We start from the raw sequence: 16,650 nt of genomic DNA on the forward strand, positions 1-16,650 counted from the left end.
GGGGCTGGGCTTGGCCCAAAAATGTCTGGGTGAGTTGTGTTTCTGTCCTGCCTGCAGCTAAAGGTGACCTCTGCACTCTGAGTGGCTCCGTGAGTAAGAATCATGTGACCTTCAGCGATGGTGTTTGGTCAAAAGGAGCTGACGGACACTTACCCTCGGGCCGGTATTGGGCGATGATGGTTACCGTCTGGCCCGCTCCTTTCAGCGCAGCTGCTGCTTGTTCGTGAGTGGCACCTCGCAGATCGATCCCATTAACCTGAAATCAATCAAGACAAAAGCTGTTACGTCAATTGCATCTATCCGATGTTGTTTCATCAATAACACTCGCCAGAAACATTAATTAAATGACCAACAAGGCTAGAATTTATTATCGGTAACAAAATACATCACAAGTGTACATAAAGCATGCAATAAAATCTAATTCATCAAATTACCTTAATTAATGTCTCAAATTGTAAGCATTAAATGTGCAGCAATGCTGTCAGTACTATTAAAATGGCCTGGTTTCTTTCAGCCTAGAGTGATCTGGCATGAGAAACGCCTGCTATGATCCAGGCACATATAAAAAAGCCTATAGTAAAGGATCAGTGGGCGGCAGTACCCTGTAGGCCAGAGTCTGCAACAGCTGGACCACAAAGTAATCAGTGTTCCTCCAAATTATGAGTTTGGCTAAGTTGTGTGCATCATCAGTTCTATGACCCAAATTGAGCCATTAAAAGTATGTTCAAGCAGGTTGAGACCGGCTGAGGACAAGAAATCGCTGTATACTGCTGGCACACGAACCCGGAGCAGGTGTTGCAACCAAACTGCTGGTAAAGGTGCACTCATTTTTCCTCATTAAAAGGTTTTGCACAGAAATGAACAATAATGAATAGTAATTGTGAAAAATTTCTATAAAAATATCATGCTAGATCACATGATCAGGCAAATACTATTTCTTTTATGCATCCCTCCATTACTGGGCTCTTTCACTTGTGGAATAAATTAATCATGGCTGACAACCGTTGTAGTCCTTAGCAGCCTGTTAACAATGAACAGATTTAAAGCACACAGCAGTTTGAGGTACACCACAATTAAAACATGTTTTTGAAGAAAGCCTCTGAAATAAATGCTCAGCAAGGCTGTATTTATTTGATCAAAAATGCATTAAAATATAGATGGAAGCAGCGATTACCAGGATTCAAGCACTTTAAGGTATAAGCACATATGAAAAATTATTTAGCAAATCTGTAACCTAAATCAATGATTTAAAAAGCATTTTTGGTAAATACAGGTAATTTTCCATAGAAATATGTTTTTTTATGTTTATGACTGTTACAGTGCCAGCTGTGGTCTGATCTCCCTACAACTTTGCATGCTTGTTTAAAATCACCTGTCGCATGTGTGTTTAGGCTTTGGGGCTTTGGGGCTTTCGGGCATTTGGACTTTTGGGCATTTTTGGACATGTCCCTTTTCTAAACGACCCCGTTATAGCTTCCCAAAGGGAACATTTTTTTTGATAATTATTGACCTAGAGATTCCAGAGAATTGCACTGCAGTGTTTTTTTTCCAGACAGAGCAGGTTTTTTACATTTTCCCAATCATTTAACAAATGGTTTGATTGACAGCAGTGGTTCTAAAGGCAAAGTTGTTAGGAATGAAGAGGTCTATTGTATGATACAAACATTGTACGTACAGTATGTGTGAAACACTGTGCAATAGACGATCGTTTACACCCTTGAGAAATGTGATACAGCCCCCCAGTGGCTGATTTCTTTCAAATTTCTCACAGACCTTTAGAGCTGTGAGTCAAATAGGCCCACTGAGTTTTTGAGTTTCGTTTGGTCGACCTCCATTAAGCTTGTCTAACAAGTGTTGATCGGCCTACGGCGACCATGTTTTTTGAGATATGCAAATGTCCTCATAGCCACTTGGGGCACTTTGGACCAAGACCGTATGATCCGAATTTCATGTTGATAGGGCAAATGGGTGCGTAGTTATGGCCATTTTTATGTTTTTTTTCCCCCCTCTTATAGTGCTACCAAGTAGCCTAGCTCCGCAACCTTTTTCACGTGATTTCAGATTTAGGCAAGCTTTGGTGACGTTGTAGACGGTGTGAGTACTACCATACCTCCAAGTTTCAAGTCTCTATGACTTACGGTTTGGTCTGCCCGATCAATTTTATGTGGAGATTGCTGATCCTTGGCCATTCTAACAATTACAATAGGGTTTCAGCGCTACGTGCTTGAACCCCTAATAATAAAGTAATATAGAAAGTTTTTCAGGATCATGGCGCTGCTGATAGGTTGTTTTCATATCAGCAGCCAATGAGCTTGCTGCTCAAAATTCAAACACTCGGCTAGTGCTTGCTGTAGCAGCGCGCTTCAGAAACCCTCCACCCTCCCCAGCTCCACCTGTATAGATCTGCTATGGGATGATTTCATATATTTGGGAGTTTATTTCATATATGTATGTTTCATATATATATATATATATATATATATATATATATGCATTAGCAGTATTTCTTACATGCTACCATGCTAACTTTTGTAACATTCTAGTCATCAATGGAAAAAAAAAAAAACTTTAGAAAGGTAGTGTATGACAGTGTAAATTATGTTTCAAAGAAAAATGTGAAAGTATCTTCAAGTAACGAAGTAATGTAACCACAGACCTTATGCTGCTCATAAACTGAAAACTGCTATTCTTAAAATGCGAAATGTCAACTCCCCTTTGGTGTCATAAAAGCTCCTACAACCTTTTCTCAATGCCTGATTTCCTCAGTGTCTGATAACACTGTGACTTCCTTTTTTAGCTATTCAAAAGAGCTTTTCTTAAACAGTTCGCATATATGTTAAGCTAGTAGGCCAAGTTATTACAGTAAATTACTTAGCAAAGGCTAACATTGGTTGTATGTAAATTAAATTAAATTTACATATTTTCATCATCGACCTAAATAACACAATTTTCTATCATTTCTCCTCACACTACCAGTCAAAAGTTTTTGAACAGTAAGATTTTTAATGTTTTTTTAAAGTGTTTTGTTAAGCGGATTTGATCCAAAATACAGCAAAAACAGTAATATTGTGAAATACTTTTACTATTTAAAATAACTGCTTTCTATTTGAATATATTTTAAAATGCAAATTTGCTGTTCAAGAAACATTTATTATTATCAATATTTAAAACAGTTGAGTACATTTTTTAAATATTCTTTGACGAATAGAAAGATCCAAAGATCAGCATTTGTCTGTAATAAAAAAGCTTTTGCAACATTACACATTATACTATTCAAAAGCTTGGAGTCAGCATAAGGGGAAATAAATGATAGAAATCAATATATTTATAATACTGCGCATCAAATAAGAATATTAGAATTATTTCTGAAGGATCATGTGACTGGAGTAATGATGCTGAAAAAATCAGCTTTGAAATCACAGAAATAAATTACATTGTAAAATATATTCAAATAGAAAACAGCTATTTTAAATATTAAAAATATTTCAAAATGTTACTGTTTTTGCTGTACTTTGGATCAAATAAATCTTACTGTTCAAAAACTTTTGACTGGTTATGTAGGTTTAGCCACTGGAGTCTCTTTGTGTTCCAGAAGGACCTATCTCTACAGTGTGGTCCGTATCTTGAGTGACATCAGGTTTAGGACTACAAACCGAAGTTGTCAACATGAGACTACAACGCAGTGGGAGGGGCAGGTGAGGGGTGTGTGTGTCTGTGAATCTCAGCATGCCTGCAGCGTGTCCTAATGCTCATTTAACAGTGTGAACTCAGGAGGTACACATCTATTCTTAGACTCTAAAATCAGGCCAGCACTCCATTATCTCGTCCCTCCCTCTCTATTTCTCTCCTCTCCCTTGTTCTTTCTCGCTTTCTAATCAGTGTCCTAAGGAGGCAGACCGTGATTGCTCTCGGCTCAAGTGGCACTGAAAGTAATTGCGGCGGGGATCTGGATGGAGGGGTCTGATTACAACCAGTGAGTTCTGATGAAGCTCTGATAAACATAAAATGATGAGATCAGCGACAGGAAATCAGCTTGGAGAGCTACTTGAGTGGATCGCTGATCTGGATTGTTTCAATGAGAGCTGTAATTGCGCTGTCAATTAAGCCGCCGCAAAGTTACGGCACTGCATCTGTGCCAAAAACTCAGTGATGAAATTGTAATAAAAAAAGGAAACCTGGCTCTGGTGGAGGTTTGAATAGCGACTAGACAACAAAAAGGTAAAACTTTTTAAAAAAATGTGTTCGGCACAGGTTTTAAAGGTTCACAGAATGATGTAATGGTGCCACCTCCTGTTCAGTACAAGTTCTGCACTACTCTGGGAATTTTCTATATGTGACCCTGTAGGCAATAGCCAAAAATACATGGGTCAAATTTATAGATTTTTTAATGCCAAAAATCATTAGGGTATTAAGTAAAGATCATGTTCCATTAAGACATTTTGTAAATTTCCTACCGCAAATACATTAAAACTTAATTTTTGATTAGCAATATGCATTGCTAAGAACTTTATTTGGACAACTTTAAAGGTGATTATCTCAATATTTAGATTATTTTGCACCCTCAGATTCCAGATTAGTTGTATCTCAGCTGAATATTGTCCTATCCTAACAAACCATACATCAATAAACCATATTTATTCAGCTTTCAGATGATGTATAAATCTCAATTTCAAAAACTGATCATTATGACTGGTTTTGTGGTCCAGGGTCACATATCAATCTGAATGACTAACTAAAACATATTATACATGATGTTTGTTCAAATCAAAACATAATTAGATTTTTTAAATTAAAAACATTAAAATGAACACATTTAGGTCTCTTTAACCATGGATCACTGTGATTAGGGGACCTAAATATAACAAAGTAACAAGGTCATTAAAAAAATTAGATTTTTCAACTACTAATTTGAATATTAACGAGGACATGTGCTTCTAAATGTTTATGGTGGTTTACAGCCTTGCTTTTAACATAAAAAAGCAAAATATGACATCTATTCATGACCTTCGAGGTAGATATTTTAATCTTAACAAATGCTAAATCCAATAATTGGCTGTTTATATCATGATACCAACACGAGGGACAATCTACCTTGTTATGATCCTTGTAAAATTATTTACAATGATTTATATAATTTGGGACATCCACTTACGGATAGGATCTGGTCTCCTCTCCGCAGCTCCCCGCTGAGGTCTGCGGGCCCTCCTGCAAGTATGAAGGAGACGAAAATGCCTTCTCCATCTTCTCCTCCTACGATGTTGAAGCCCAGTCCGGTCGAGCCCTTGTGCAGAACGATCTTCCTGGGCTCCCTGTACACACAGTTGAGGTAATACATCAGCTCAGAGTCCGTAGGGCTCAGCATCTTCACTGACACGCGATACGCTACTTTGTAAACATACGCATGCAATCTACGCGTGCACACACACACGCATCCACACTCTTGGGTCGGTCCAAGCAGTCTACGATGTAATGGAGCACAATAGCTGACACCTATTGGGGACTGCTCCACTTATGTGCTATTTGTCCCATTTCTGCCCGGTTTCCTAGAAACGGAGAAGACGCACAGCCTCTCACACAGCCTCTCTCTCTCTCTCTCTCTCTCTCTCTCTCTCTCTCTCTCTCTCACTTCCTGCAATGTATATATAGTATAATTTATAATAAAGCAAATGGCAAACAATATTGAATCTAAAATATAACTCCTTCCTTTTAATTTCTCAAAAATCCTGAAATTAAAAATATTAATTTATTTATAACTCCAAATCAGATTTTGACTCCCAAGCTGTGCTGAAATGCATTATAGATTGTGTTCAAATGATCCCCAAAAGTCTGATCCACTTAGCTTGGGCCCTTTCAGTTAGTCATAGGATCCTGACAGTCGGGGCATCATCCTGTCAAGTGTGACCAATCAAACCGAGAGATATCTTGAGCTGTGACACTTCTGTCAGATACACTTGAAATGTGGAGATACACAACCTTGTGAGTTTACAGATGATAATGCAAAGAGACGACAACCGAGATGGAGCTATTTTAGAACAGAAGGCTAATCTGTTAGTGCTGTCTTCTCCCTGACCTAGTTGTGAGGAAGAGGCAGGCCCTTCCTCTCTCTCTCTCTCTCTCTCTCTCTCTCTTCATCACTTCATCTCTCTCCCAGCGCGTCTGCTTGGCTCGCCTCGGAGTGATGATGCTCTTCAGGCCATAAACAGAAACTAAGCCAAGCTGCATCCCATGAAATGTGAAAACACTTTTTGGGCATAATCATTATATTTTAAGAGCTTTTTTTTTGGATTGGATACAGTGTGAAGAATAAAACTGTGACAGAAGATGTAAACAATGGCGCTAGAACCAAACAGAAGGCTCTGCCAACCGGTTGCGTCAGAAGTTGATCAAACCAACAGGATTAGGAAGTGCTAATCCTGATTGTGACAGCTATTCTGTTTTTCAGCAAATCAGTTACGAACGCTTGACCAATGGCAAACAATCTAATTCATATTCATGAGTCAGACTGGCAAAGCCTCTGGCTACCAGCCATCAGTAAGATATGTAACATCACAGCTCAATGATAAGGATTTTTCACTTTTTCCAGGACAACCATGGCATTTTCATTTAGAAACTGCTAGTAAATTTCACAAATTTATAACATATTGAGTTAAACATTACATTTTGAACTATTCATCCACGCACAACTAAATTATAAAAGGCCACATCTTTGACAATATGTAACAATCCTGCCTAAAACTTTACAATAAAATACATCTGATATCCATACACTACCAGTTAAAAGTTTTTGAACAGTAAGATTTTTAACGTTTTTTAAAGTCTCTTCTAATCACCAATCCTGCATTTATTTGATCTAAAGTTCAGCAAAATGTGTAAAATTTTGAAATATTTTTACTATTTAAAATAACTGCTTTCTATTTGTATATATTTTAAAATGTAATTTATTTCTGTGATCAAAGCTACATTTTCAGAATCATTATTCCAGTCTTCAGTGTAACATGATCCTTCAGAAATCATTCTAATATGCTGATTTGCTTATTATTATTATTATTATTAAAAACAATATTTGAGTACAGTTGAGTACATTTTTTTTTAATCTGGATTCTTTGATGAAAATAAAGATCCAAACATCAGCAATTATCTGAAATTAAAAGCTTTTGTAACATTATACACTATAGAAATTACAGAAATTAATATTATTTAGCGAGGATGCTTTAAATTGATCAAACGTAATGATAAAGACATGTCTAATGTTACAAAAGATTTCTATTTCAGGTAAATGTTGTTCTTCTGAACCTCCTACTCAAAGAAACCTAAAAACCTGTCTTCAACATAATAATAACAATAATAATAATAATATTTTTTGAGCAGCAAATCAGAATATTAGATTTATTTCTGAAGGATGTAATGATGCTAAAAATTCAGTTTTGAAATCCCAGGAAAAAAATTACTTTTTAAAATATATTCAAATAGAAAACAGTTATTTTAAATAGTAAACATATTTCAATGTACCATGAATCAAATAAATGCAGGCTTGGTGAGCAGAATAGACTTTAAAAAACATTAAAAATCTTACTGTTCAAAAACTTTTGACTGGTAGTGCACATATTTATCCATGAAAATATCCACTTATACAATTTACATTTGTGGTTTTGGTGGCTATTAATGCAATGCTACCTATTAAATTAACCTTTAGTCTATAAAACTGAACACACAGTACACGTTCATCACATATTCTGATCTTATGATCAGTCTCATGCTAAGGAAATAGAGCTCACATGTTTAGTCATATTCATTAGATAAAATAATGCTGCCCATTGTTAATAAATAAGTGCAGCTATGAGCTAAAAATACATGACCTGCAAAGACTTTGTAATACAGCCAAAATGTGAACATTGGCCGTTTTACCACTAGATGGCACCCTATTCCATTTTTTCACCCATAGAATCCAGTGAGAACAGAATCAAGCCTGAATCCCAACAGCACACTTCTACAAAAAGCAACAAATTCCTTAAACTTAAAAATCCACTAAAATAGCTTTATCGTAGTTTCATACTCAAAAGTTTCATTGAACGCTGCTAATACTTTAAGATGAGGATAAAACCATTAATATATGCACAAAAATAACTGGGACAACTTAAAATGCCACATGAGGTCATGTAATATAACAACTAAATCTGTTTTTACATTGCAAATGCAACACAGAATAGGTGTGCTGCTGACAGACTATTTAAATGAGGCACAGAGGTGGCATATGTGCTGATTGCTAATTGTCTTGCACAGCTGACAGAAGATAAGACACATGTTGACTGTCATGACAACGATAAAGTTAAACGTGGCACTGATTCATCTTAAAGGAGAAGTCCACTTCCAGAACAACAATTTACAGATTATGTACTCACCCCCTTGTCATCCAAGATGTTTATGTCTTTCTTTCTTCAGCCATAAAGAAATTATGTTTTTTGAGGAAAACATTTCTGCATTTTTCTCCATATAATGGACTGATATGGTGCCCTGATTTTGAACTTCCAAAATGCAGTTTTGTGGTTGTAAACGATCCCAGCCGAGGAAGAAGGGTCTTATCTAGCGAAACGATCGGTTATTTTCATAAAAATAATACAATTTATATACTCGTCTTGCCTTTCCCTGAACTCTGTGTATTCTAGCTCAAGACATTTAGGGTATGTCGAAAAACTCCCATCGTATTTTCTCCCTCAACTTTTTGTTAAGGGTGTCTGATCATCTTTGCATGTTTACTTTGCATAGACTGTGTCGGAACTTTTGCAGCGATGTAGGATGATTTTGAAATGATTTTTGAAGTTGAGGGAGTTTTTTGACATACTTAGGCACTGTCTTGAGTCAGAATACACAGGGTTCAGGGAGAGCAAGAAAAGACGAGCGTTTGAAATTAAAAATGTATTTAAATTGTATTTTTTAATGAAAATAACCAATCGTTTCGCTAAATAAGACCCTTCTTCCTCAGCTGGGATCGTTTACAACCGCATTTGGCATTGTTTGAAGCCGCAATTATACTGCATTTTGGAAGTTCAAAATTGGGGGCACTATATCAGTCCATTATATGGAGCAAAAATCCTAAAATGTTTTCCTCAAAAAACACAATTTCTTTACGAATGATTAAAGAAAGACATGAACATTTTGGATGACAAGGGGGTGAGTAAATTATCTGTAAATTGTTGTTCTGGAAGTGAACTTCTCCTTTAATCTTAATCAGTGATCCATTTAATGGTGAAAGAATAGTAAAGATATTTCACCCAAAAATTTAAATTCTTACTCACCCTCATGTCGTTCCAAACCTGTAAGACCATTCATCTTCGGAACACAAATAAATATATTTTAATGAAATCTGAGAGCTTTCTGACCCTGCATAGACAGGAATGCAACTATCACGTTCAAGGCCCAGAAGGGTTGTAAAGATATCCTTAAAATAGTCCATGTGACACTGTTGTAAAAGTCATTATTTTTGTTTTCTTTGCACACAAAAAGCATTTTGGATTGGATGTCACATGGACTATTTTTTTGATAAATAATGACAGATAGAATTTTCATTTATGCCTTCAAAGATAACATAAAAACAGATTTTTGGATAAGTAGTAGTTATTTTTTTCTCAAAAGATTAAAAGAAACACTCAATCCCTGCATTATTCTATTTTATACCAACATAAATTGCAGCTTACCACTCAGAGAGCATCTGTGACAGCTGATCTTGAGTCTGAGGACTCATGCTGATACTAATGATATGCTGATCATTATGTATTTGACACTGCATATGGATTTATTTTGAGTAACGGCTGGCTCAGAGGTGGGTTGAGTGCTTGTAGCGCCCCGTCGGCTGTAACCACCCTCATTAAACTCTCTCAATCTTTTTTTTCCACTTACATTTCTATCCTCCAAACTTTCTCTTTCTTTTTTGTTTCTCTCCTTCATCCCTTTCTCATTCTCTCCCAGCTGCAAAATGCTGATAGAGCTCCTGTCTGCCTCCCCCAGCACCTCGGTCCCAGATTACAAACAGCTACTGTTTATCATTTCAAGTTCAGAGCCAAATGGGAAAACAAACCAAATAGATTACACTCGTTTTCAATTCACAATACCTGTGGAGGAGAGGGGCGGATTGGCATTTCATATGCAACCCCTCACACATCTTTACCCGACACCACTTATTCACTGTCACCCTGTGTTATTCTCCCTCCCTTCTCCCGCAAAGCATTCTTCCACTGTAAGAGCGTTCTGAATATGAAAATGTGTCAGGAGCCTCATCCACGTGAAATATAAGCTGTCGTTTCTAATGGGTTGGCACGCTACGCTCCTGTCGGATGGCAGAATAACCACTGCCTTTCAGATTCAACCTCAATAAAGGAAGAAGGAATTGCAGAGTACCTATGTAATGACCCTCAGCCTTGAAGAAATGGGCTGAAAGCTAAAAGCTGCATGTTTCAGCACTCAACAAAGCAAGGAACACCTTAATGAATTCTTGTTCTTTCACACAGCCTGGACTTTGTAACAACTTCTAGTTTGTCAGTCAAACTGTTCAAACATGTGGTGTAAAGAGCATAAATCCAATTACACATCATCTGTTGGACACACACATCAGCCATGTCAGCATTGCAGCTACCACAAATGTGAATGTCAATCTTCTTCTGAGAGCTTAATCTTGTTCTGTTACAGTATTCGACCATCAATCACGTATGATGATCATACATTTGAATAGGAGTGATTCTTGTTCAATTGATGAACAAATGACTCATGAACCAGCTCTTGTTGGTGAGTCAAAAACACTACACAAAAAGCGATTCACGAACATTTGACTCTTTTGAGCTGGTCCTTTTAATGAATTGTTCAAAATCCATCCATTCAACAACCCATCAATCCATCCATCCAGATTCATGAACATATGGTACTTTTGAGTTGGTCATTTTTAATGAATTATTCAAAATCCATCCATCGATCCATCCAACTATCCATCCATCCATCCCAATTCATGAACATATGACTCTTTTGAACTGGTTCTTTTAATGAACTGTTCAAAATCCATTATCCATCTAGCCATCCATCCATCCTACAACCCATCCATTCATCCATCCATCCATCTTGATTCATGAACATATGAATCTTATTTAATTTTTTAAGTTAACATTTTAAGTTATCTTTTTCTTTGTTCTGATTTTTGTGTATTTGTGTTTATTTGGTTGTCTTGTGCGTGTTGGATTTTTACTTGTTTGTTTCATTATATAAAGCACCTTGAGAAAGGTGTTATATAAAAATAAAGTTATTATTGTTATTATCCATCTATCCCAGTTCATGAACATATGACTCTTTTGAACTGGTTCTTTTAATGAATTGTTCAAAATCCATTCGTCTACCCAGCCATCCATTCAGCCAACAACCCATCTATCCTGATTCATGAACATATCTTTCGAACTGGTCTTTTAACAAATCGTTAAAGCAAGTCCATCCATCCATCCATCGATCCATCCACCCATCCATCCATCCCGATTCATGAACCTATAACTCTTTTGAACTAGTCCTTTTAATGAATCGTTTGAAATCCAACCATCCATCAACTGATCTATTCATCCATCCATCCATCCATCCATCCATCCATCCATCCATCCATCCATCAATCCAAATTCATGAACATATAACTCTTTTGAACTGGTTCTTTTAATGAATTGTTCAAAATCCATCTATCCATCCATCCCGATTCATGAACATATAACTCTTTTGAACTGTTTTTTTTAATGAATCGTTCAAAATCCATCCATTCATCCAACAACCTCAATTCATTAATATGACTCTTTTGAAATAGTCCTTTTAATGAATTGTTTAAAATCCAGCCATCCATCAACTGATCCATCCAATCATATTCATGAACATATGACTCTTTTGAACTGGTTCTTTTAATGAATTGTTTAAAATCCCTCTATCCATCCATCCCGATTCATGAACATATAACTCTTACAAACTGGTCTTTTAATGAATCGTTCAAAATCCATCCAACCATCCAACAACCAATCCAATAATCCATCCATCCACCCCGATTCATTAACATGACTCTTTTGAAATAGTCCTTTTAATTGATCGTTCAAAGTCCATCCATCCAGCCATCCATCAACTGATCCATCCATCCATCCCAATTCATGAATATATGACTCCTTTGAACTGGTTCTTTTTAATGAATTGTTCAAAATCCATCCATCCATCTATCCATTCAGATTTAAGAACATATGACTCTTTTGAACTAGTCCTTTTAATGTATTGTTCAAAATCCATCTATCCATCCCAATTCATGAAAAATGACTCCTTTGAACTGGTTCTTTAATAAATTGTTCAAAATCCATCCATCCATCCCGATTCATGAACGTATGACTCTTTTGAACTAGTCCTTTTAATATATCTATCCTCATACTTTCACACTCCCTTTTTCCCACTATATATCCAACTATGACCTCTAAAATAAAACCACGAATACCTTATGATCTTTGTTGAGTTTTTATCAGACTTTGACACTCTATGGTGCCAATCTATAATTGCCACCGATCGATCAACCTACTCAAACATATCCGATACCCCTCAACAAAATCAATAGGCTTTCATCTGATTCACAGATTCCGAGAAAACACACAGAGCAATTTAGCTGTTGAGCAGAAATGTTAAGACACGTATTGATATGCGCACCTCCCTGCCGTTTTCAAAATCGCTCTCTCAGCGAGAGAACTAGATGGCCTTTTCACTTCTTAGCTCAATAGTCTCTCCAGATAGCAGCCTCTTCTGCACCTTTGACAGTCTGAATCACAGCGGTAAACTCTAATACACTCAGTAGATGCAATCAGATCTTTTCTGCTGCATTTTCTGTCCCTCTTAAAGGGCAGGTTGGCCCCCCTAGGGGGAGTTTTAAGGATGACACAATTGTAAACACTGAACTTTTGTTATTAAAAAAAGTCAATGTTTTCTCCCGAGGGAAACTGGCAAATGCTTGGTATATCATGAGAACTACAAGAAAGGGTTTTGACAGAAATTGTACCACTGATCAATGCGAGATGGGCCTGTATTGTCAACTATCAGTAAGAGAATGGATGGAGGTTAAGAAGAAAGGGTTTCATTATTTGCTGGTTCACTTAAGCTCATGTCCCACAATGCATTGAAAAGGACATCTAGGGAATAAAAAACAAACAAACAATGGATTCAGTTGAGTATCCAACATCTATAGTGCACATTTTGCTTCTGAGCAAACAGCCAAAGAGTACATTAAAAATATAAACATTAGCTCATTATCATACATTTTTTCGTACATTCAATCATTAATTTGACCACAACAATGTACAAGATCTGTATGTGCTCTTAGTTTTGCCTTTTTTCCACAATTTTATTTTGGACAATAGAGTTGTACCAAAAATCTAGTATAATTTAACTCTTATATTTAACCCTATTTTTAAACATGAATTAAAATAGTCATACAATGAAATGTCTCTATTTTTAAAAGAATAAATCCATACCATATCCCTCAAAATGCATAGTCAAAACTTTAGCACAAGTCATGTACCAAAGTTTAATACTTAGGGTTAGCGGTTTGTTCAGATCCCTTTATCCTAGACTGTCTTGGCAAACACCAGTAATAAATTAAGCTAATTTAATCTTCACGCCCTCACTGATAATATGAGTTATGAATAAAAGATGAAAAGGCATACTTTAAGAAGCTCCAGTAGAATTAGTATTCTCCTCATACTAAACATGCTAATATACATAAACAACACCTGTCACTGTTAGAAACGGTTTAAGATCTCAGACATTTGTTATTTGCATTCTCCATAAGCGTATTTCAAAAATCTGTCAGCAAACCAGATTAAGCCAGTTCATCCTACTCTAAAAGGAAGTCATACAAATTAGAAGTAAGAAAATCTTGTGGGAACTGTGATTTATGCTTCAAGTCACTGCGAAATTGTCTACATCAGCAAAACGCAATTAGCATGCACCGTTCACTTTTAGCCCCAAATGAAATTAGTAATCATGAAACGAACAAAACTATCACTTCAGATCAGTGAGTAGCCAGCGTATGGGACATGACCTCCATGGAACGCATACGCCGCAAAGCTACAAAAGAGCCCGGAAAGCAAGAGCCACTGTGCCAAACGGCTTCATGTATTTGGATTCGAACTGAATGATGTCATGGATTCTCCCTCCTGACCGATGATTCAGAGATGACAAGATCGAAATCCTCTGAGGTCCTCCAAAATACATCAGATCTAATTTCTCTCTGGGACCATGCTTGAGGTTGTTGATTAGAATCAAATTCATTTTGTGTACTATTGCCAAGTGGATACACATTAAGAAAACATCAAAGACATCCGAATTCTAGTCAAATCAAAGAGAATGACTTCACTGAACAAGAAAGTCTGCTTGAAACATAATTTTGCAAATTGTATGCCAGTATCTCCTGGTGATGCTGAAATTGGTCAATAATACCTGAGAAAAGATACTGAATTTAGCAGAGCACATTTCTATATCCAGTTTTGAGCCAATCATGCCATAAAAATCAGCAGTCAAATCCACTGCGCTGTATATTTCTAGTGCTCCACATAAGATTTATTTGAGAATCAAGCAATTTTTTTACTGGCAGCTGTCAGGAGCTACTCAAACAAAGCTAATGTGAAGTAACAGCGCTCTTAGGCAGAGTATTTTAGTGTTTATGCGTCATAAATTGAGAACTGTTCCCACACAGAATTGGCCATTTTCACAGAACTGCTGCCTGCGCTTTCTCTTGAAGAGCATCATCAAAAACCGGCAGACCCTGAACATGAGAGACAGCAATCCATTAATCACAGATGTTATCGCTGGCATTTTCATGAACGCTTTTTCCGCAAGTCCTGAGGATTTAAGCGATGCATTAGGTGTTAGCGGTGGCGTTCTGAAATGCAAATCAACTCAAATCCCATAGAAGCCAATTAGACGTCGCTTTATAATTCATAGAGTAATGAACTTAAAAATCCAAATCAAAACAAACCGGTAAACAAAGCACGCCCACGCCGAGGGCATTACGTGCAGATTCGGATAACAGCGAAACATTACTCAGCCATTTGTGCCAGAGAGTCTCAGAGCATTTCCTTTGCGGCCAAACCCCCTGTTTACACTCCGTTCATCTCCGGACTATTACATTTATACGCCTAGTCATTTAATCAGCGAGATGAGAGATGTTGCGTTATTGCTAATAAAGTTTTATATCCAATTAACGATACAAGCTGCTGCCTAAACCTAAATTGAAATCAGTTAGACAGGAAATAAGCAAGATAAAATCCATCCACTCTGATTTACGATGCATTAATGTCAGATGGACGCCACAGGCGCACAAGCAAACTGTATATGACAGTGGCCAAGCTCTGACCTTCATGGGGAAGCTGTCAATAAGCAATACAGTCTAACAAATGAAAATACGGACAATTGACAGTGGCTGCGGAAGGGAAGGAAGTAAGTGGACAGCTGCAGCAGGGATGTGATTCAGTTATACTGTTGTCACGGGTAACTGCCATGGTAACTATCAATCTCCATGCTCGTGTCCTCTACGTGCACTTTGGTTCGTTGTTGGATGAAGTGTGAGGGGTAAAAATGAAAGAGAATTATGCAAAATGGTTAGAGTTGCTTATCTGCAGTACTCGATGCCAGTCAGCATAAAACAGCAATCGCAACCTGTTTTCTGTCAATGTTTAGGGTCTGTAAGATTTTTTTTTTCTTAAAGAAATTAATACTTTTATTCAGCAATGATGCACTAAATTGAGCAAAACTGACAGTAAAGACATATATAATGTTACAGTAGATTTCTGTACACAGCCATTCAAAAATTTAGGACCAGTAAGATTTTTTTTTTTTTAATGGAGTCTCTTATTGTTCATTAAGGCTGTATTTATTTGACCAAAAATACAGAAAAAACTGTAATATTGTGAAATATTATTGCAATTTCCAATATTGGTTTTATTTCTGTGACGCATTGATCAGAAATCATTCTAATATGCTGATTTATTATCAGTGCTGAAACATTCATGCTGCTTAATATTTTTTGGAACCTGTGAAAGGTTTTTCTTTGATGCTTTGATGAATAAAAAGTTAGAAAGAACAGCATTTATTCAAAGTAGAATCTTTTCTAACAATTTAAGTCTTTACTATCACTTTTTATCCATTTAACACTTCCTTGCTGAATAAAAGTACTCAAAAAAAACAAAAAAAACCCCAGAATTTTTGAATAAACTTTTGAATAGTAGTGTGTACTGTAACACAAATATTCTATTTTGAATAAACACTGTTCTTTTTAACTTATTTATCAAAGGACCCTGAAAAAAGTATCACAGATCCCAAAAAAAGCTCTCTCTCTCTCTCTCTCTCTCTCTCTCTCTCTATATATATATAATAAAATACAACTACTACTACTAACAATAATAATTCAGCTTTGCTTCACAGGAATTAATTATACATTAAATTTCAAACATTACTGATCCCAAACTTTTGAATGGCATGTATATATATGGGTCAAAGACGAAAAAGGGTTTAAGCATAACAATAAGTGTAATACTGCTTTAAAAAAAAGTTTTTTTGTTTAATTTAAGTGCATTTTTATTTTTATGAGCAAAAAATAAATATCATACATTTTTC

At 36.4% G+C, this 16,650-nt stretch overlaps 1 protein-coding gene across 28 annotated transcripts in view; it reads right to left on the reverse strand.

Moving 5' to 3' along the window:
• Positions 1-16,650, reverse strand: part of dlg2 (discs, large homolog 2 (Drosophila)) — a 273,796-nt gene that overhangs the window by 50,470 nt on the left and 206,676 nt on the right. For all 28 annotated transcript variants that reach the window (XM_051121178.1, XM_051121189.1, XM_051121186.1 and 25 more), the window contains 2 exons: positions 5,153-5,309; positions 154-256 (listed from right to left, as the gene is read on the reverse strand). In XM_051121178.1, coding sequence (XP_050977135.1) covers positions 154-256; positions 5,153-5,309 — 260 coding nt within the window. The remainder of the gene's footprint in view (positions 1-153; positions 257-5,152; positions 5,310-16,650) is intronic.

Source organism: Labeo rohita, chromosome 10, assembly GCF_022985175.1.
Source record: "Labeo rohita strain BAU-BD-2019 chromosome 10, IGBB_LRoh.1.0, whole genome shotgun sequence".
NCBI classification, from domain to species: Eukaryota; Metazoa; Chordata; class Actinopteri; order Cypriniformes; family Cyprinidae; genus Labeo; species Labeo rohita.